Here is a 23,937-nt window from a genome sequence, read left to right on the forward strand (position 1 = left end):
AAAAAACTAATCCAAAGGGATGATAATTAGACTGACAGCAGACTTTTCTATGGCAATGACAGAAATCAGAAGCAATAGAATAATATCTTCAAATAATACTGTCAACTCCTAGGAGTCTTACCCCAATAAAACTAAGGTTCCAAGAAGAATGGAGAAACAGACATTCTGGACATCACAAAACTGACTGTGTTATAAAGAGATCCTTGGTAAATTAACTTGTAAAGGATTTACCTCAGGAAAAAGCAAAAGTATTTTAAAAGGTCTAAGATTTAGGAAAGACTGGTAAGCAAAATAAACTTTAAACATGGTGGTAAATCTAAATAAACACTAACTATATGTTTAATTTGAAAAATTGGAACCAAGATCTAATTAAAACTGGACAAAAATAACATAAATCAGGAATGCAGTGCAGTCAAAGCACTGTAAGGACCTTGTATTAATCAGAAATTCATTAAAAACACCAAAAGTATGCAGGGCAAAATTCCCAGAGTACATGTAAGAAGAGGAATACAAAAACATCTCAAACTAGTGAGTTAAAAAAAATGGAACAAGAGATGGAGTCTTAACTTAAAAAAAAAAGGCCACGAAGGAGGGAAAAGAAAACAGAAAAAACGTGTCAGATAGAAGATAAAAATAAAAGAGAACAAAAATAGAAATTGATCAGTGATCACGACCAATACAAAGGAACTAAACTTCCAGATAAAATATAAATTCCCACCTGTATGCTCCTCATAAGACATACTTAAAACATGAGGAGACAGAGATGTTAAGTCATAAACATGTATCAGGCAAATCCTTAACAAAAGAAAAATGGTACAGTTATTTATAACCAGACAAAATAATCTTTAGAGCAGAAGACACTGCAAGAGATGGAAGATCAGTGCATATTCACAAAAGATTTAATTCAACCATAAGATTAAAACAATTCTAGACTTCTATGTACCTATTAACAATAGCTTCAAAATATAGAAAGCATCAGTTCTCAATAAAGCAGAAAAACAACAACAAAAACCATGCTAACGAGTAGGCGAGCAATAAGAAAATATAGATTTCAATCACAAAACCAAGAAGCTGAAATTAATAGACACAAACAAAACCTTGTAACTAATAACAGTATACATGGGTGAGCAAAACTAGGTTTATAGTTGTTCATATGGAAAATACAATAATTAACAAATAATAATACAAGAATAAACTTGGTTTAGCAAACTAACAACTGTAAACCTACTTTTGCCCACTCTGTATATTCTTCTCAAGCACATACAGGAAAATATTTATGATAATTCCATATTCTAGGCTTGGAGGTTTTAAAATTCAACCAAATTCCTCAACATTCCAGCCACTGAGAGGTGTGGCGGGTGTGGGGGGTGTGGGATCTGTATCTCTTCTCCTTGATACTGGACCAACTTTTGTAACTCACTTATAACCAGCTGAACGCCAACAAAAGTGATGCTGAGTAACTTCCAAGGCCAGTCCAGAAATGGCTGGGTCGTTTCCACTTAGTGCTTTGGGGATGCTTCCTCTGGAGCAATCAGCCCATGGTAAGAAGTCAGCTTACTCACAGATCACCAGGCCAGAGAGGAATGCTAGCTGACAGCTAGCTATCAACTACCAGTCAGGAGAGTGAGTCAAAAACATTCAGTAACATCTTGCTTGTTGTTAAAACATAAAAAATTGTTGTCTAAAATCAGAGATAGGATAAAAATATTTGCTATTATAACCTCTTTTTAACAGTATAAAGGTGATTCTAACCAGTTCAGTAAGGGAGAAAATAAAAGGTATGTAAGAATTGAAAAGAAATAAAACTGCCATTATTTTCAGATGATATAAATCTCTACATAAGAAATACAAAATAACCTATAAATAAATTACACAAAGATTTCATTTCTTCCCAAGTTATATGTAGATTCAATGGAACATCTAGTAACATCTAGGGCTTTTCTAGGAATTTCACAAACTTGAAGAAGAGCAAATGCACAATAGCAACCAAGTACTTACTCCTGAGAACCACCAAGTAGTGGGACTTGCCTTATGAGCTATCAAAGCTATAGTAATTAAGACACTGTGAGACTGACAAAGGATATTTAAATGACAAAACAAGCAGAACAGAGTTAGGTACACAGAATGGGGAAAAGTAGGTTTACAGTTGTGAGTACACTACACACAGAGCTTACTCTTGTGTTATTATTTATTAATTACTGTATTATTTTCCATATGAACAACTATACACCTAGTTTCACCCTGGTTATAGAAACCTCATACATGATAAAAGTGACATTGTCCACTAGTTGAAAGAGATGAACTCTCTTCTATATTAGAAAACAAATAAATAAAAATGAATCTCTATCTCATGACATGAACGAAATTTAATTACTGACAGACCAAGTACTTAAATGTAAAAAGTGAAACTTCAAATATAAAAATATTGAAATTTGAGTATCTACATGCTTTTGATGTTCATCGTAAGCATGAAGAAAATTAATAAACCACAAACTGCTGCAAGATCTTTTAACACATTTAACCAAAAGATTAGCATGAAGGCTATATAAGAAATTTAGTAATAGAAACATTGTTATATGTTCTGGCATCAAGAAAAAACAGAAAATAATCTAATAAACAGATGGAAAAAATATTCAGCCTCATTAGTAATCTGATGAATAAAACTGAGAACACAATGAGATACTATTTCATATTACCAGATTTGTAACATTTTAAAAGTCCAATTATATTAAGCATTGGCAAGGAAGTAATCAGTACTCTCATGGCCCAGTGGAAGCACATCAAACGGGGAAGATACTCTGCCGTTATCTAGGAAAGTTGAACATGGTCATACAGTCCCATGTCCACAATTTCACTTTCTGCAGTTTGCTACCTGCAGTCAACTGTGTTCCAAGATTAAGTGAAAAACTCCAGAAATAAGCCATTTATAACGTTTAAATTGCATGCAACTCTGAGCAGGGTGATGAAATCTCACACCGCCCTGCTCTGTCCCACCAGACACAGGGACCAGCCCTGTGCCCAGCGTGTCCCTACTGTATATGCCACCTGCCTGTTAGCCACTTACTAGTGGCCTCCGATATCACAGAAACTGTTGTGGTATCGCAGCGCTTATGTTCAAGTCACCTTTGTGTTTTATTTAATAATGGCCCCAGAGCACAAGAACAGCGATGCCGGCAATTCAGATATGCCAAGAGAAGCCATAAAGTACTGCCTTAAGTGAAAAGGTGAAAGTTCTCCAATTAATAAGGAAAGAAAAAGAATTGTACACTGAGTTTGGTAAGACCTACTGTAAGAACAAATCTTCTACCCATGAAATTGTGAAAGAAGAGAAATTCATACTAATTTTGCTGTCACACCTCAAACTGCAAACGTTATGGCCACCATGGGTGATAAATACATAGTTAAGATGGAGAACACGTGAAATTTGTGGGTAGATGATGAACAGAAAACATTCTGATTGACGGTGCGTTGAGGCTAGAAAGCACTGAGCCTATAAGAACACTTCAACAAGGGATCCCCTGAGAGGAATGACACCTAGCCATTCACTGCAAGCAAAGGGCGTACACAGATTCGGGAATACATTCCAACTGAAAAACATAAGAATTACTGGAGACGTTGCAGCTGCCAATGAAGAAGCTGCTGCCATATTTCCAAGAGAGTTAAATACCGGTAAGTTGATTAAGGAAAAAGATATGTATGTATAGGAGAAAACATACTATATTAACGTATGTTAGGTAGGGTTCGGTACTTCCATGGTTTCAGTTATCTACTGGGGTCTTGGAACATACCCACTGTACATAACGGGAGGACTACTGTACCCAAAAACAGAATGATTCGACTCCAGTCGTAGGGTATTGTTACTGAATAAGTCAACGTTGACATTTTCGTGGAACAATCTGTGCTGTGCATTTCAAGAAAGCTGGCATCCCTTTCCTACTATATACCCGGGGTACCTCACAACCATTGTGCAAAAACAGCGAGGAAATTCTCCATAATTTCTAAATGCCCTTTACTCACAGGGGCAATACTAAACCTAGCTGAGAACCACTGTCCAATGTATATATATCCCGGTTATTTCCTTATCAGTATTGTTCATTATAATAAAAGACTGGAAATAACATCCACTAGAAGAGAATGGATAAGCTGTGGCATATGAATACAATGGAATACTATAATACAGCAATAAAATGAGTTAGAAAACCATATTGGACAATAACAAAATATAGACAGCTGAAGAATACACACAATATGATTCCATTTAGATAAAATCTGAAATGAACAAAACTAAATAAGAGCTGCTCAGAGATACATGCATATGTGATAGAACTACTAAAATAAGGGAAGTGAATGATAAGTTTCAAGATAGGGTTCCCTTTTCAGGATGGAGTTTCCTTTGGAGAGAAGAGCAGGGTGCAATTAAGGAAACACACAGGACTTCTGTTTCTTAAGTTCAGTGATGGACACACTGGTGTTTGTTTTATTGTTATTGTTTACACTGTGCATACTCTAAGATATGTGTAGTTCACAACTTTTAAAAGTTAGCTCTGTGTTAAAGGCAATAATATAGTATCATTCCCTGCCTGATGTCCCTGTCATTTGTGAAAGCACAGAGAAATAAATGAAGCTGCTGACATGGCAGTGCCAGCCCTGGACCACAACCCTGCAATATTCTTTTACTTTTTAACTTATTCTCCCCTCACCTTATTTGCTAATAGGATGAACTCATAGGCAAACAGAGACAAAATCTGTATGTATCACCTCACACAGTATTCCAGTGAGGTGACAAAATAGTATTCCACACACATACACTTTCTAGATAACTCAAACTCTTAATCTCTCATATTTGTACAGTAATTACGAGTTTGTAATTATAATAAATTTGACTGAATGCTTACTACATACCAGGATCTGTAGATAAGGTACAATTTTTGCTCTAAAAGAGTTTACCACTCAGGCATAGGCAGGTAGGAGAGGGGAAACTGTAAGTAGTAAACAAGTACCACTCAGCTGAATGAGCACTGCAATCGATTTAAAGAAAAATAAGGAAGTGGTCAATTTAAGATAAAGCTCAAGAGATTTTTATAGAGAAGCTGTATCTTACAGGGTTATGAGGAATTTCATTGGCAGATATTGGAAGAAAGGAAACATCAGAACGAAGGTACCAATATAACCATAGGACAAAACGCAGAGAACTTAAAAACTTATGTAAAACACTGTTAGTAATGGGGTGCGCTGAAGAAAGCCTAGCTAGAGAGTTTGTGGGCTTCTTTTTTTAACAGACAAAGTCATGGAAGCGTTATAAGGAATAAATTTGGTTTTTAAAAGATTGCTTTGGCAAAAGAGTAAAGAATCAACTGGAAGGAGTGGTGTGGAGAGTCAGGAGGCACGGAGATGACAGAAGATAAGGCAACTCAGAGAACCTAAGAATGAGGCAGCCAAACAGAAGAATAAAGAGGAAAGACAAAATTTACAGTTACATGGGAGAATTTAAAAAGTACCAACAAAATCAGCTGAGTAACTGAGAGAGTTACTACAATTGAAACAACAGTTAAAAAGATAGACTGGAACGAGAGGCTGATGTTATAAAAGTCAAAGAGGGGCCAATAACTTGAACTGACATAGAAAGCACAAGTAGAATACAATGAATAATCTTAAATCCCTGGATATGGCGGCAAGGAGGTCACTGTTGACCTCCGTCAGCAGTTCCAAGGAAGTGAAGGCACAGAAGCCTGGCTGAGGCAAACTCAAGAGTGAAGTATGCTAAGGAATAGGGTTTTTCTAGACTAGTTAAGAGATAATTATGTTTGTTTTTTTAATCCTCACTCGAGGACATGCTCACCAATTTTAGAGGGAGGGAGAAACATCAATGTGACAGAGAAACATTCACTGGTTGCCTCCCTTACGTGCACCAACCAGGGGGACTCTCCTACGTGCCGCAACTGGGACCGAACCTGCAACCTAAGCCTGTGTGCCCTAACCAGGAATCCAAACTTTTGAACTTTTGGTGAGTTTCTGGTTTACCTGATGATGCTCTAACCAAGTGAGCCACACCAGCCAGAGAGATAGTTATGCTTTTAAATGGAAGACTTGTGTGCATATTTTTGGGTTGTAATGAAAATACGGCACAGAGAAGGGATGACTGATGGAGAAAGTTCTAGAGGCGAAAGGAAGAGATGAATAGGCTCAAACAATCAGTGAAATAAACAGAACAAGTGAAGGAACCTTTCTTACTGTGAGACAGATATTCAGGCACAGACTGTTCATTCAGCAGATGTTACTAAATATCATTTCATATTACCAGAGTTGTAACATTTTAAAAGTCTGATTATATCAAGTACTGGTAAGAAAGTGAACAATGAGTACTGTGTCAAGTGCTAAGGGGTACAAGATGTACAATGTAACTCAGACCCTGCCTTCAAAGAATTCACTGCTTAGTGGGAAAAATACAGGAATTTTCATATACCATTATAAGTTTAAATACGGTCAAATGAAAAGGGCAGTGTGGTAGCGCAGAGGTTAGGGGAAAGACTGGAACGGCAGGGAATTCCTGCTTGGTATTTCCTCTGTGAAGTAGGAGGTGAAGTTACCAGCCAAGGTTTTGGGGGGTGGGTGGGTTGGAGGTGGTAGGTGATGTGTAGAAAGGGATGAATGTTCAAAAGAGTTGCTAAAAAAAAAGTTTCTCAGATAACAGAACCATAGCAACTTTTATTCAAAATTTACTATGTTCTGAGTACTAACCGCTTTAATACATATTACCACTTTGACTCTTAAAACAATCCTATTATTTTTATTTTACCAATGGTTAAAAACTAAGAGATGCTAAGGACTACACTGAGAATGAAAACTGCTTTTTGTAAGTAGCAGGAATGTACGTGATTGTGCCATTATCTCCTTGCTGTGCCTCTCAGACCAAGAACTGACCCAGCAGCATGCGTTTGTAGGATTAAGGAAGATACAGTGGAAGGATGAGGAAAATAGTAGGTGAAAGATACTGGAAAGAGAACAATTTATGTAGTTGATCATTGAGCTCAGGGAAACAAGGCAGACTTGGAAAAAGAAATGAAGGAATGAATAAATCTGAGACCACTTAGCAATATTAACACACTTAGTAAAATACCAAGTTGAGGGAAGGAAAGAATTTTTAAAATTTTCTGACAAAAAGAGTTTAAGATGATGACAATGGCTAAAATGGACCATGCACTGAGTTCCTTAAAAGAAGAGTCATTAAATTGGATGAGGTCAAAATTTACCTCCAATTTCAATGTTATTTTCACTATTCCACAGCTGCCTATACCTCGTAAGGCTTTACCTATCAACATTTGGTCTATTTTTTATAATTATGTAATTCCTAGCCTTAATAAATGAGCATGTATATCAATTCCCCCTGTTCTTAATGATTTTAGGTCATCACTATTATCATCACATTACGAAATTCTTCCATTTCTTCCTTTGAGGCAGCTTTCAATTTTCACTGCTGTCAGTATACCTGCTACTCATTTCTAATTTGGTATAATATGAAACAAAAAAAAATGTTTTCAATCAAAACTGGGTAACAACCAGAAAGCTTAATTTTACACTGAACACATCTAAGGATATTTTATTTCCTTTCTATGAATTAAAGATTAGGGATCGCGACAGGGCTTTTGATGCTTCCAAGTGGATGGGGTAACCCCAATGTTACTCACGCGACTGATCAACTGGAGTTCTAGATAATGTTTTTCCGAAAAACTCTAATTCATATTGGAATTTATAACCCTTTAAGTCACCGTGTGAAAATGTTTTTCCGTGATATAGAAATATGAAGTGGTCTTCATTCCTTTTGAGAACATTTGTAGGACAATTATTCTAATGATCAACATTACCTCTTTCTTGGCTTCTTTTTTGGGATCATAATCACTATCATTTCCATCCATTGGGTGTGTTTCTTCCACATCATCATCACTGAGAAGAGAAAGAGATTAGTAAACTTAATTCTTTCTTTTTATTCTATTCTAGTGCTCTTATCAAAGGGTAATATACCCTGCTGATAATTTTACTAAGTATTTCCCAACAGAACAAGTGCTGTTCTTGGGAAGGTGAACTTTTATAATTTAGATTTCTGTAGTGTTAAGAAACATTTAAGGCATATAGAATCATTTTAGCAAACATTTCTAGCCAGAAAAGAGATTGGATAGGAAAGATACTTAGAAAGAAATATCATTTGGGAAAAAGAACACATATATTAATTTGATGTAATACTTATTATTTCAGCTTCCAGTTGGACAGTAAACAGACAAAAACCAGTTAACAAAATTATTTTATACTACCATAAAGATACAGTTACAATAATGTGAACTTCTATTACTTGGGTAATTCTGGAAAGAGCATCTTCTATAGAACATATTTATTAGGTATATTTAATAGATTCTAAATATATGTATTAAATATATTAATACTAAAAGGAAGCATTTGTGATTAGAGTCGAACACAGATCAAATGTAACTCAGTTGCAATGTTTGCTGGCTATGATTAACAGTTAAAGGGTTAAAGAGAGTTCTTACTATTAAGATTTTTGATCACTCAGCTCTTCCTGTCAAAGCAGAAACATGAATGTAAGGATAAGAAGTACTTACAATGTGGTGTGATAATTTTTCTGCCTTAGAAATATAATCAATCCAAACAGTGTCCCTAACAACGTAACTATATAAAGGTATCCGACCTACCTGTCACCCTGATTATGTCTATTGGCTAGTTTACGAGCCTGGCGATCCATCAAACTTGTCCTGGATCGAGTTTTTTTCCAGGAATAGTAATATTTTACAAGGCTAGCAATTGTCTTATCTGGAAGCTTGAAAAAAAAAATCATGTTAATATCAGCTAGTTTAATTCATAAACTCCAATTAACAGAGTAACTACCTCTGATATTATTCTTTGATACTTAGCAAACAAAGGCATTGATAAAAACATTTTCATGGGTGCTTTTAAGAATTTTAAAGATAAAAAGCGGGTTATAGTCAAAGCACCCCACCCACACCTAGGTCACTGACATGCCTATTTGTTCTCAGGGGAGGGAGTTTCACACACACAGTGAGAGGGACCCCAGAAGTCCCCAGCACAGCCAGTGCTACTCAATTTTCCCCCTTATGTAAATTAGAATTCTTTACTGATATATAGTTCACATATCATAAAATTCTTTTCAGTTTAAGTGTACAAGTCAGCAGGTTTTAGTATACTTGCTACTATATGCAACCATCATTAAATTCCTGACATTTTCATAACCCCAGAAAGAAAGCCGATACCCATCAGCAGTCACTTCTTATTCCCTCCTTAGCCTAATCCCTACTGATCTGCCTGAACATTTCATAGATATGAAGTCAGACAATATGTGACCTTTTATATCTGGCTTCTCTCACTTAGCATAATGTTTTCAAGTAGAGCTATTCAATTCTTAACAATGATTTTTTAAATCATTTTGTTTTACACCCATGTTTTAAAATAATATATAATGCAAACACACTTTAGCTACCAAATCAAGTCTTTGGGTATTAAAATGACTAATGATCATGTATCGATTTGTCACACAGACAAACAAAGGTGCACATTTTCAATCAAAAATGTTTTTTATGATTATGGAAGACACTTAGATATATTTGCAAACATTATCTAGCTTTTATTCATTCAGGTTAAAAGTGTTTATTGCAGCAACTTCTCAGGTTTATATTATTTTAACACTAAAAATTTAAGAAGTAGAAATAAAGAGCAATTTTCTTCTAAAAAAAGAAAGCAACAGCGCCTGAAAAATACTGAATTATAGAATATTTAAAAATTGATCTTCATATCTAAAGGAATATAAATGGGAAAACAAAATCCTTATGTTAAAAAAATAAAACATTTAAAAATAAAATTGAAGTTATGATTTTTTTCCTTAGAATGACACTTTCTTTTAACAGTATTACACAAATATTTAAGTCATAATAAAAGTTAATTTATTACAATAAAATAACATGTCATGTATTAGAGCGACTGTAGACAACAGGACTGCATGCAAATATACCTATTTCAAATACTTTTAAAACTTAAATTCGGTTGGAAAACTTTTTTTCTATTTAGTATTTAGAGTGTTCAATATCAGCATAAGATATCACTCAGGTATGAATCAGAGTTAAGACCAAAATTACCATACCATTTGTTGAATCCTGTGAAAGCTTTTCCCATGAAAACTAAAGGCTTGTTCAAATAGGACTTTATCTTCCACTGTCCACTCATCCGGAAAGGGAGTAAAATTAGGAAGATCAGCAAGGGACTTCTCAATGTTATGTTTATGCCAGAACAACATGCCAAGTGCCTTTGAAGAGAAATCAATCCCCTTTGGTTTTTAATGGACTTATCACACTTAAGACAGTTAAACACAAATCATGTTACAATCTTAAGCCTATGACTTCAACTGAAGATACACGCATAGTTTAGGGCTTTTAATCAGGGTTGCCCAAGTAGTGGACCTCATTTCTTTTTCTATTTATTTCTTTTAAACCAGAGCCTCAGAATAGTGAATGTTCTCACGTACCATATTTGCTGCAGACTCTGGGAAACACAGTAAGCTGAGAGTGACTATAATTACTAAAGCAGGTTTGAAGGCTCTTATCAAGACTTCTACCCACATTTATTAATTTCTCAATGTGTAGAGGAAAATATGCTACAAGGAAAAATATCCAGTAAGCCAGTAATTGAATAAAAATTATCAATTATAACACAAAACTATAAGTGCTCAGTTGAGACTTAGTGGAGAAATAATTGTTTTAACCTTTTAGAAATATATCATGGACTAAACACTTCCAAGAAGAGTACCTCAACCACAATTGTAACAATCTTTTATCACATATATTTTTTAAATTCTTTATTATCATAATGTACATAAAAAATTATGGAGGCATATTAGTAACTTTAATGATTTTATTAACAAATCATAGGAAAGCCTGAAATGAATGATTTCCAACATTCCACAAGTTCCTCTTTTATTACAGGCAGGCTTTTATCTTTACAGTAAGGTATGGATATCATTTGAGAGGTTAAGTTTTATTTCTTAAGACACTTAGCAACTTTTTAAATATTGAGTTTTAATGTTAATTTCTATACTTTGGTAATATTTTAAAATAAAACATGGAAATGAACATATGTACAGTCTCATTTCAGAGAATTAACTTCCTTAAATATTAAACATGAAGTCAAGGCTTAAAAACCAAATACATAATCAAAGGCTTCAAAATTCACAAAAAAAGATAACTATATTTAGATAAACATCTCAATTTCACAAAAATGATTTTTTTATTATATAACCATGTTACTGACTATAAAGTTAGCTCTTATTAATCCAGGTTACAGGTAATTGACTTATTTTACTAGTAATTCAGGCAAAGGTTGATCTAATACTTAATTGAAATGAGACTTAAGAATGATTCCATGTTCTCCAATCTTTCATTAGTATGGGATAAATAAACCATAAGCTATATATATAGATATACAGATATATAGATATATATCTATCTCCTTTTAAAGTTATCTGCCCTGGCTCGTGTGCCTCAGTGGATTGAGGGCCAGCCTGTGAACCAAAGGGTCGCTGGTTTGATTCCCAGTCAGGGCACATGCCTGGGTTGGGGCCAGGTGCCCAGTAGGGGGCATGCAAGAGGCAACCACATATTGATGTTTCTCTTCCTCTCCCTTTTCCTACACTCTTCTCTAAAAATAAATAAAATCTTAAAAAAAGTTATCTAACTTTTACAAAATGTTTTGTGAATTATTTCACTCACAGTTTAAAAGTCTTCAATATTTCTTTAAATAAAAAATTTAAGTTCTTTTGGATTAAAAAGTCAAAGAGAATGATCTGTACTCAAAAAGTTTTCCCTTTTTGGTAAGTATTTGCCAGAGTAATCCTGAAGGCCTTCATTTCAGATACTTTTAAAACCCAAAGTACAACAAGAAACAGAGGTACTTAGAGAAAAATGTTCAAGCCCTTGAGACAAGTTAACGTTGATAAAAGCAAATTCTTAATGTTGAAAGGTCATATTTTGCTAGGACTTTTGGTGTCGTCAAAGTTGGTTGAACTGTTGCACTATTAGGACAGAAATAATCATGAGATGTTCTTTGGACTTCATAAATACTGAGGCAAGCTTTAATATTAAAATGTTTCTTTACATACCTGTTCCACATTGTAGCCATGTTTCTCCTTTGCAATGGCAATATATTCATCCACTGTAATGAAACAATGTTATACAATTAATTATATTTACTACATTTGCCCAGGTATACATTGTTTTTTAACAAAGCAGAATAATTTCTATTCCAGTGGTAAAAAAATAGCCAAATTCATTTTCCATTAAATATTACAAAAGACTTTTAGTTCCATGAACAGGATCAGAAGTTCCCTTGGTTTAAAATTTTACTTTGTATGACTTCTTTCTATGACTATATAGCATGTACTTATTAAATTCAATTACTATAATTATTTTTGTATACAAAAAAAATCAATCTGAGGGTAGCCAAGAGACCCTAATTACAAGTAAAATATTAGATAATTTATTGATTTTTTTCTTTTGCAGTCTTTATTTGAAGTTACTTAGCTATTTAAGAACCTATCTCAATATTTAGAGTTGGCCCAAAGCCTTTATCTTCTCATTTTGTCAGCTATACATAGTAACAACATATTTAGGTATGCTTCGATACCCTTAACATTTTCTTCAGCTCTTCCTTCTAGGTACACAAAAGGTGTTTGAATATTCCAGTTTCATTCATCCTCCATATGAAATCAAGCCAATAGAGTTATTTAGATAAGCACAGTGTCTGATGATATACTGGCTATTTCAAGGCCTCATTGCTGAGAAGTCTGCCATTTCACATTCATCAAGACTCAGTTTTATGTGAAGTCTATATAGTCATTCTTGATCCACATATATTATTATTATATATGTACATATGTGTATGTCTATATACACATATATACACAAAGATTCTTTAAGCAAATTTTTGAGAAGCAGTGGTTAAGAATTCTGATCCTAGAACATCTAGTCTGCCTGAGCTTAATTCTCAGCCTTGTTGTTAAAGAGTTTTAACTTTAGGCAAGTAACTTGACCTTTTTTGTACCTTAGTTTTCCTCACTCTAAATGGTGATAAAAACAGTACCTTCCTCTTAGGAATAAATGAGCTAATACATGCAAAGTGCTCAGAATAGCAACTGGCACATTTTAAGTACTTTATAAGAATTTGTTATCATTATTAGTCAGTACAGTAAAAATTAATACATAAATATGCTATTAGAAAAATAATGGTGTTAGAATAACTATCTTTTATGGATGTTATTATATCTCCCTAAGACTGTAAGCTTTTGATACAGAAAATCCATATATATTTTGTTTAGAATCCATAGTACTTAAACACATGAGAGTTCTAAATCTATACTGATTAAACTTTAACAATAATGTCTTATAATCCTATAAATAGAGGGCTAAACAATACCAATCAACCCATGGTTTTTAACCCTGGCTATGCATTAGAATCAGCAGAGGAGCTTTTAAAAAGTCCAGCCTCTACCTCTGAAAACTCTGATTGAATTGGCTTGAGATACAGAACAGTATTAGTACTGTTTGTTTTTCAGACTTTCCCCCAAGTGATTCCAATGTGTAGCCCTAAATCTCCTGGAGGATACTCCACATGGATGCTATTCTACCAAGAAATGTTGGTTTTCTGAATTTTGTTTACCACTTTGCTAAGAAAGGCACCATTGTACAAAAGAGTGCTAAAATAGCAAAAGCCAATGACACCCTGATACTCAGTTTGTGAATGAAAACCTGTGACTATAGTGAGGACTGAAGCAAAGAAATCTGAGTCTCTTTCAGGTTTCTCAGTATATAGTCCCAGGCCAAATACAATTTCATGTTTTTGTTTAAGAATGCCTCAAGAACATTTAATTCCTAGATTACCAGCTAGACCTTGTGCTAGTATTTTAAAGCTCTTAAATAGGAAGAATTATCAGGTATGCAGAATATTACTCAGTTTTCAATTTTTAGTTCTCCTATTGCATCTGTAAGTATAGACTTACTATGCACATGGTCACTATTTTTTATGGGACTAAATAAACCATCATGGGACAGCTATAAGATTAGTAAATTTTTTTAAAAGATAAGCTTATTTTACAGCTGCTAGAAAAACTGTTCAGTGGTTTTTGTTTGTTTGTTTGTTTTTAGTAAATTCAATGATAACTAAATGGAGGGGCAGGGATCTTAGTTTTGTTACCTGCACGTTTCCTATATCTGATGTGCCGCAAAGGATCAGGTCCGCTACATCACATGGAAGTCTAAAGCCACACCATGATTCAAGAGGTGCATGGTCAATGATCCAGAAGGTCTCAGTCCAGAAATGGAGAGCACAAAGATGACCTGATTGATGGCTGCTGGAGTCAGTCCTTTCCCCTTTCCTCTTTAAAATGGTAATGATAGTGGGCTCTTTGAAGTTTGAAGGCATTTCTTTACATCTCCATGCACTGAGGCAAAGCCTGTGCAGATGTCTATATAGTAACTCCCTCCCCTGCTTGAGGGTTTAAGCAGCACTGCCATCACATCCTAGGTCTCCTCTGTCTTCCTGGGCCTGACACAAATTGGAATGATCAACCCACTGCCTTTCAAAAGGAAAAACATTCTAATATAACAACCTCCATCAAAACACAAAACAAAATCAAAGACAAATTGGTTTTTCTTACAAGAATTAAGGGACCCAGAAACAAATATAAATTGCATTTTGAATTGGTTGGTAGATCCTTATTGACACAAACGTTCAATTTCAGAAAACTTACATTTGGCGTCTGGGATACTGTGATATGGAGACCATACAAGCATTCCTCCATTGTCTTTATCTGTGTACTTTGTAGCACCTGTGGGAAAAAGTAATTACTTTGAATATGGTGGATTTTTATTTACATTCAAAATTAATGTAAGCAATGTTAGTTTACTTCTATTTTACTACAGTACCTGCAAAAGAGGGCAAAGAAACAAAGTACAAAAAAAAAAAAAATTAAGAGACGGAAAACAGACTGCCATTACCCCCTTTAAATTAAAAAGACTTTAAGTACATTACACATCTCTCCTTCACAGATAACTCTGACTCAACCTCATATACATTACTTAGGAGTCATTAAAAACTCTTTTAAAACCATAGAGAATACCTCAGGTGGTAAGTTAACTGTTTTGCCCTATATCTAACTGGGCCAAGATTACTGTAATTTTTAAATAACTGTATCTGCTTTTCATGGTTTTTATTTAATCTTATTACTTGCTAGAAGTCTGCCAGCTATTCCTTTTTAGACTTCATTTATTACATTTTATATTTATAAAAGTATGTGCTCTGTGTAAGAAGAAAACAAAGTGAAAAAAAGTAAAAGTTAGTAATGCTTTCTTTTTAATCTATCTCTAACCTAGAAACATACCGCTGCTATTTCTAAATTACTTCTAACCTGTTATAATCTAGAAAGTCAGAAAAATCAACCTCTACTGAAACTGCATGTAAATTAAGAGAGAGTATGAATGCCTGACACAGCTATTCCAGAGCCAAGTACATGCTTTTGGGGTCTGGTCTTTTTTTTGACTTCTTCCTAATTCTTAAGTGCATTCAAGTTAATTAAAACTATCAACAAATGAAGAATTGTTTATGAACACGTCCTAACTGACTTTTACAAAGTGTTGGTAGCTACCAGCAACTAATGGCCAGAATTTCAAAATTATTCACATTAGAATTCTGAAGTTAAACTGTAACCATTTACAAAGTTATAGGATATCTGGAATACAGAACATTCTTTCCAGGGACAAAGGAATCACTAGTATAACCTTAATCTAGAGAAGTTATCTATCAAGCAATAATATCAATTATTTCTAATTTTTGGAGAATCATCATACATCACTACTGTACTTTCAACAAATGTTAGAGAATGATACACTTACTGAAATATGCAGCTAAAATTGTTTTAAAAATTTATATCTCTTTTACTATATGGAAAAGTTAAGGATGGAGAAAATAGAAATGAAAGAACACTATCAAAGCACAATATTAGAAAACAATTTTAAAAACATAATTACACAATAAATCTAAAAGCAAAACCTATCACATTTTGTCATAAGTATCTCTAATAAAAGAGGATAAAAATAGGAGCTAAGAATTTAGGAAAATGCAAGTTAGAAGTACATTACCTAAAATTTATATTCAATGAGAATAAATTTTAATGTCTTTTAAAAACTTCAATATTAAAATACACCTTTAATTAAAATGGGTGAACAATGACTATAAATTAAATGAATAGCCAGGGCAACAGGGAACCCAAGGCAACTGCTTGGCTCTCTGGCTCCCTGGCATTTTGTAAGGTTTTGCCTTCCTTCATCAACCACAGTGCACTGCAGCGGGACTTCATTAAACAGGCACTGAGTGTGGGTTTTCAATACATTCTTGGTGTCACAGTGGCAAGAAAAACTATTAGAAAATGTTTCCTACTTGGGGTATAACTTCTAAAATCCCTAGTGATTGGAGCACCTGCTTCATTGGGCAAATCGTATGAACTTTAAAGGACAGACTTGCAAACTGCTTGGAATGATGACTGACCCTATTACCTTCAATTATGAGGCAAGGGGGAGAGAACAAATGGAAAAACTGGATTCAAGCAGAACAAGTTTAATTACACAGGACTGAGTGAACAGATGAGAAGGATTATAATTTTATGACTTTTTATTTGAAATTCTGATTTCTAAAATCTTTTGTTTTCCACATATAAAGAATCTCTCTTAAAGTACCTGTGATCTAGAGCAATTTAGTAAATTACACTTTTGTAAGCATTTGAAATATTTTTTTCTCTCACTCATCCCTCCAGACTTTGGAAACTTTCAATGATTACTTTTATTTTCAAGGCAATATGTTTGTTTCCATTAAGTTCAGTAAGAATTGGTTCTCTTTATAACAGGACACAAGGCTTAGACTGGAATGTCCTATTTGAGAGAAATATGCATAGGTTCAGATATGATCAGAAAGCTTTAAGGAATTACAATTAACTCTGGAAGCCAATAAAAAGTTCCTTGGAAAAAATGCCTGGTATCTTGCTGACATGATTCACAGTAGCCTTTCCAGATAACGAACAAAAGTTGGTCTCTGGGGGAATTCAAGTAAAGAACATCAGGATCCACTGGGTACTTTCAGGAGAGAGGAACTGGCCGCAGTTCTAAAGGTACTGTGGGTAGTCTGATGGTAAGTATAAGGCTTGGCTTCTTAGCCTTGAGAGCTTTTTTCCAAGTTCAGTCAGAAAAATCCTTATGGAGAATTCCAGCAAAGCAGAACTGAAAGAACCTATGTGGTTAATTACTTTTCTTAATGGACTTATACAAATAATCAGGCCAAGTTTACTGAAATTAGACTCATTTCACAAATATATCATGTCTTAATTTGGTTATCCTTGGTAAAGGTGGGGGTGATTTTAGAGAAAAAAATTGTTTCAATGGAAACCATATACCTTTGTGGATAATTAGATCTTAGTTTTGACTGTTTTTTAATTTTTTATTTTTACCTATAAACTGGACTGGATCCTGAATTTTTCCAGTTTTCCTGAACATTTGGCTGCACCCCTCCAAAATGACATTTTCATTTTCCTACCCTTTGACTTGGAATCTCTGAGAACTAAAACAGCCCTCTTTCCAAGGCCATGAAAGCTAAAGCGGGATGACTTGACATAGACTCCAGAAAAATCACAACCATAGCTCATCTTTGGACAATCTTTGTGCTTGCTGCAGGAAGATCATCTGACATTCACACTGTACACCAGAAGACTCTAAGAGACTGTAACTGCCTGCATGCGTTTCATCTAAAGATGACTCGAGACCGAAATCTAGAAATCTTCTTGACTGCCTGCTGTCCAAACTCGGAAACCAAGATTATAGTCTGCTCCAATGACTAACCTTTTTCTTGTTTCCATAGAGATGCCTCTCATTAAAGACCTGATTGCCTGCACCATAGGCTTAACTTTGGGAGCCTACCTGGATCATTACTTCCTGAGATGATACAACTGTTTACCTACCTGAACTTTTCTCAAGACTGAGACTGGTTTAATGAGATACAGAACAATCTACTGAGCCAAATTCTGGAATGTGAAACTTCCAGGGAGGTTTCAGAGGAGGGAACTGTGGGGGTCCAGAGTGAGTCACTCCCAAGATGTGCCTCTATGGGATGCAGACTGTTTTGAGCTAAAGGCTACGTTAGCCACAGGCTCAGAAGAAACTTCTGCCTTCCACCCTTGACTTCCTAGAAAAATCTGAATTAGAGAGCTTGCCCATAAAGATTATCAGCGATAAACTTTTTGATCTACTTACACAGCAGAGCAAACTTTTATTTACTGAGTATCTGCTCTCCTTATCATCCTGCAATGACCCTTTCAAGCCTCCGACGCTCATTACCTCATCCCTAGCTGAGAATGTCTTATACGCTACCCCTGTCTATCTCGGACTCTCTCACGGTGGGGTTCTTGTACATATAAGTGCAAAAAATTTTATTTTCTCTTACTAAAAACATATCATATATATTTAGTTTTAACCAATATATAAATAATATATATTTATTTTAACCATAAAATAAAAACACAATAGCAAAAGAGCCCAATCACTCAATGGAAATACAGATCTTATCTAAACTGATCAGAAGCCTTTTATTATTATTATTTTTGTCCTCACCCAAGGTCATGCTTATTGATATCTTACTGATACTGGAGAGAGGGGAACGGAGGCAGAGAAATATCAATGTGAGAGAGAAATAATGACTGGCTGCCTCTCACACATGTCCTGACGGGACTGAACGTGCAACCTAGGCATGTGCCCTGACAGGGAATCAAATCTGTGACCTTTCGGTTTTAGTGGATGACGCTCCAACAGAGCCACACTGGCCAGGGCAGAAGCCTTAACTTAATTAATAAACTCTATTGCTATTTCAAGTGAGTATCCTAAACTTCAGTCTTTTAACATGGTTTTAACATAGCACTGATTCTTTTTCACAGTGGATTGTGAAAATAAGATAATTTATATCCTACTTAATTAAACACAGACTGCAACAAAGATTCCCATTAAGTCTCAAGTCTTAATAGCATATCATACTTAATATTTAAATGTATTTCCCTGCTTTACAGATTCTTGCATTACAGGTCTGAATCAAAATATCTTCATTAGCCCTGGCTAGTGTGGCTCAGTGGACTGAGTGCCAGCCTGCGAACCAAGGGGTCGCCAGCTCGATTCCCAGTACAGGGCGTGTGAGAGGCAATGACACACTGATGTCTCTTTCTCCCTCTCTTCCTCTTTCTCTAAAAATAAATAAAAATAAAATCTTAAAAAAAAATACATCTTCATTATCTCTTCTTAAACAAATTTAAACTTCTTAAAAAATATTTCCCCACCCTAGCTGGGCAGCTCAGTTGGTAGAAGCATCATCCTGTACACCAAAAGGCTGCAGGTTTACATAGGAAAGGCCGCGAATGTTTCTCTCAGATTATGTCTCTTTTCCCCTTCCTCTCTCTCTAAAAAAAGTCAAAGAGGATTTTTAAAGAAGTAAATAATAAAAAATATTTTTCCCGTGAAGAATAATAGTTAAGTTCTCACCCAAATTCTTAGCACTGTAATTAAAGGCTTGATCTGACAGGAACTGGCACACAAGCTGTGGGGACTAACAGCTCTATGAATATGGACGAATGGGTATGTGCACAGCAATCCTGTCTGCTAGCAGAGAACACCTGATCAGGCACTTCACAGTGTTCTTTCCCTAACCCATGAACTGGACTCCATCATTTTCTATCACATATGTGTTGATGAGGCCTAAGAGGTGACTGAAATTCATAGAAAATGACAGACATTTTAGTACAATGATTAAGAGTGTAACCACTGCAGAGACAGACTCCAGTTTGAATCCCAGTTCTGCCACTTCCTAGCTTTGTCACCTTGAGCAAATTTAACCTATCTGTGCCTCAGTTTAACTCATCTTTAAAAATAGGGATAACAGTACCTACCTCACAGAGTTGTTCAAAAATTAAATGAATTAATATAAAGTAGTTGGCAAACGGTAAGCATTATATAAGACATCACTAGCGTATGCTTATTGAAAACAGTTCTCTCTTAAGTTGCCTTCTTTCTCTACTCTAGAAGGACTTCTCACATGAAATAAATAGAAATATGAATGAATAAAATCTCAAGGGGCTCTAACACAAATGGCTGATGCCCCTTCTTATCAACCCTTTGAAAATGAGATTGAATAGCTGAAATGACCTTTTGGTTTTTCTGACAAATTAAGCCTGATTCCTTTGCTATAAAAGAATACTACAAAGTAACTTGTATTATTAAAAATAATTTGCCCCAGGATACTCTGTATCCAATCAAGTGTCACTGTTTCCACTCAAAAGTTAAAATGAACTAAAATATTGAAAGGATACAAACCTAATGTTTATTTCTCTTTTGTCTGTAACAATATTAAAGATTATCTTAAAACTGTCTGATATTCATGAATAGTACTAAGAAGTAAACTTTACTCACAAACAAAATAACAAAACATTAGACGCATCCTAATTTATGAATGGATTAAAAAACAAACCAACCAACCAACCAACCAACCAAAACCTAGATAGCAAGCTACCACAATTTTAAAAGATATAGTAGTGTGACAGTTCTAGAAATAAAATCATTGAAGTTTTTAAAGATATTAAATGAAACATAAGATTAAAATTTTGAAATTTTTTAGATCTCCTTAACTACAGTTGATAAAGTACATTTATGAGACCAATTGGGGAACATTAACAACCATAAAACAAAAGTACAGTCAGCCTTCTGTATCCATGGCACCACGTTCAGACTCACCAATAATGGGATCAAAAATATTTGGAAAAAAATATTATGTTGCTGGGGACATGTACTACGTAGTTAGACCTATGATGGTTATGTCTATAATGAACATGTACAGTTTTTTCTCATCATTACTCCCTAAACAATATTGTACAACTATTTACATTGTACTAGGTATTCTAAGGATTCTAAAGATGATTTAAAATATACAGGAGGATATGAGTAGGTTATATACAAATACCATGCCATTTTTTACAAGGGACCTGAATATTCACAGATATTAGTATTCTCAGAGGTCCTGTAACCAATCCTCATTGGATACTGAGCAATGATTGTGTAATTTTGATAAACTAGGATTTCCACACCAATAGCAAATTTCAAAGTACAAAAATAAAAATCAGCTTCTTTTTAGATTTCCTTTAAGATTTTTAATATAAAAAATCATGTAACAAATATCCTTAATAACTTAATATTAAAAATATTAAGATACTTCAAATATTTTTAAAAATTCTACCATTTATAAACTAGGCTACTTAATTCACCAACTTCACACTGTGGGTAAACCAAGACTTTCCAAAGGGGTACAAAAGCATGAATAAGTTTTATGGAAATCAAATTCAGAACTTCAACTTCCCTATGTTATCTTTCTCAAGACAATCTGCCTGAGACCTCACCTGCAGTCTAAGGTGTCCACTCATTCTACGTCTGACCTCCTTCTTCATAAATGCCTTTCTCTCATTAAAATAAAAAGGCAGGTCTCTCATCCATCCCATGTCTTATAAGAATACACTACTTAAAATTTTAAAATAGAGATTTTAATTTTATGATAGAGGTTTTAAAATTTTAGGTAGTGTACTCTTATACGAGGGTATCAGCAAAGCCATCCTATATTCAAGGCACCATGACTATTAGAATTTTACTCAATTATATATTAATTATAATAATGCAAGCCAAAAGACACTTAATATTTAGAACCTTCTATTCACAAGAATACATGATGGCAGAGAAATCAGACAGGTAATCAAAAAAGCACTCTCAAGCACAAAAATACATTATAAAATTCTGCAGGGAAAATGCATGGAAATAATTTCAAAGACAAAAAGGAACAATGTAAACTTTCAGATCATTAGGAGCCTGTTCATATATTTTATAGAACAGATACCATCACATTACTCTAGTATTTATAGTTAATTGCATGCATTTAAAATGATATAACAGTTTTATTTCAAAGTGTTAATATTTTCAATAGGTTTAAGATAACACTTCTCAACTACTTAAATAGTGACAAATGATAGATGTCAACTTGAAAATATGTGAGAATTTTTTTTAATTCTTTTATGCGTATGTATGCAGGTTAATTATTTTGAAGAATACTTCTTTGTATACATTAATTTTCACTTACTCCTGTGATATAGTTAACATTGTTTCCATTTTACAAATGAGAAAACTAAGGCCTGGATACCTCAGGTAGTTCATCTCAGGTCACTATGCCATACTAGCTAAAAGGCATACTGTAAGAGGAGAGACTCTTTAACCATCATACAAAATGGCTCCTTGTGCAATACGCAGTTAGTAAGTACTAAACAGAAGTTGGGAAGACCCAGCAAAGAATCAAAATAAAAAGAACCTAAGAAAATAATCAGAAATTTGGTTAGTAAATTTTTATAAAGGCATTCTTAGCAATGGTCCATTAATTAATGTAAACTATTCCTAATCCCCTAACTTCAGTAATTCTAATTTGTCTTAATTCTTCTTATGTTTTCTAAAAGTCATTTAATAACTTACTGTTTTTAATATCTATCATCATCATCTCCAATTAAATTATATACCACCAAAAAAATCCCCTTACTTTTCCTATGTTCTGATCATAATAACCTGGTATCTAAGAAATTTTTCCTCCAAATGACTTACATGGTTATGAGTAAATAATCTCTGTGAAGACACACTAAGACTTAGGTTCAAAATAAGCAAAATATGATCAAGTAAATTGGATAATTCCAATAGTGGCCATGCAAAACCACCTAAAATGTCTTCTGCATTTTTTTTTTTTTAAATCTTCATCCAAGGACATAATTATTGATTTTAGAGAGAGGGGGAGAGAGGGAGAAAGACGGAGAGAAGCACTGATCCGTCGCCTCTCCTATGGGCACCCACTGGGGACAAAGACCAAACCCTCAGCCTAAGCACGTGCCCCCACTGGGAATTAAATCCGCAGACTTTCAGTTTACTGGACCATGCTTCAACCACCGGAGCCATACCAGCCGAGGCAGTTTTGTGCATTTTTAATAAATTATTTCTCAAATTTTGAAATTTGTTCTAGCATTTAGTACTGTGATACAAAAAATGCTTTACTGTGATCAGGCCATGATGTATAAATTTGTTCCAACATGAAGACTCTTAAACACAAGACCTCTAAATAACCTGTGTATAATTGTCTATGAAATATAAATTAAGAGCAAAAAGATAGGTATGTTTATTAACCTATGAAATAATTCTGGCTGCCCAATTCTATACATATTTTTTGATTGATTTTAGAGAGACAGAGGAAGGGAGAGCAAAAGAAAAAAAAAATACAGGTCTGTTGTTCCACTTATTTATGCATTCACTGGTTGTATGTGTCCTGACTGAGGGCTTGAACCAGCAACCTTTGGTATGGCAAGGACACTAACCAACTGAGCTACCTGGCCAGGCCTGGCTGCAGAGTTCTAATTTGGAAATAAGTTTAACAATTCTCCAAAATGCAGAGTCCATATGAAAGCTCCAAATCAACAAGGTATAAATATATGCAGAATCATTCTTAATTATAAAATTTAATCTTTACTGAATAACCACTTAGTCATGTAATCCTGGCAAAAATTCCATGAAATATTTTCTTTCCATTTATAATTAGGAAAACTGAGGGTCAGAGAAGACCAGTGACTTGGTCAGAGCATACAAAGAACTGGGACCAGAACTCAATCTACTTGAAGGGAAAGCACGCTCTTTCCAAATGTCTAGCTAAAACCTGAGACAGCACAGTAATATCAAAGTGCCATTCATCGACTAGCTACATCAAAGGAAATTAATTTCACAA

The 23,937-nt window shown here is 34.5% G+C and overlaps 1 protein-coding gene across 4 annotated transcripts in view; it reads right to left on the reverse strand.

Annotated features, from left to right (window-relative positions):
• Positions 1 to 23,937, reverse strand: part of RCOR3 (REST corepressor 3) — a 50,008-nt gene that overhangs the window by 24,004 nt on the left and 2,067 nt on the right. For 3 of the 4 annotated variants that reach the window (XM_054563257.1, XM_054563256.1, XM_054563258.1), the window contains exons 3-7: positions 14,819 to 14,896; positions 12,173 to 12,225; positions 10,163 to 10,324; positions 8,703 to 8,827; positions 7,863 to 7,941 (exon numbers count right to left, since the gene is read on the reverse strand). In XM_054563257.1, the coding sequence (XP_054419232.1) occupies positions 7,863 to 7,941; positions 8,703 to 8,827; positions 10,163 to 10,324; positions 12,173 to 12,225; positions 14,819 to 14,896 (497 nt within the window). Of the gene's footprint in view, positions 1 to 7,862; positions 7,942 to 8,702; positions 8,828 to 10,162; positions 10,325 to 12,172; positions 12,226 to 14,262; positions 14,614 to 14,818; positions 14,897 to 23,937 lie in introns of all 4 variants that reach the window. The other variant, XM_054563259.1, reaches the window with a different exon arrangement.

Source organism: Pteronotus mesoamericanus, unplaced genomic scaffold (assembly GCF_021234165.1).
Source record: "Pteronotus mesoamericanus isolate MK-2021 breed Mesoamerican mustached bat unplaced genomic scaffold, CSHL_Meso_final scaffold_705, whole genome shotgun sequence".
NCBI classification, from domain to species: domain Eukaryota; kingdom Metazoa; phylum Chordata; class Mammalia; order Chiroptera; family Mormoopidae; genus Pteronotus; species Pteronotus mesoamericanus.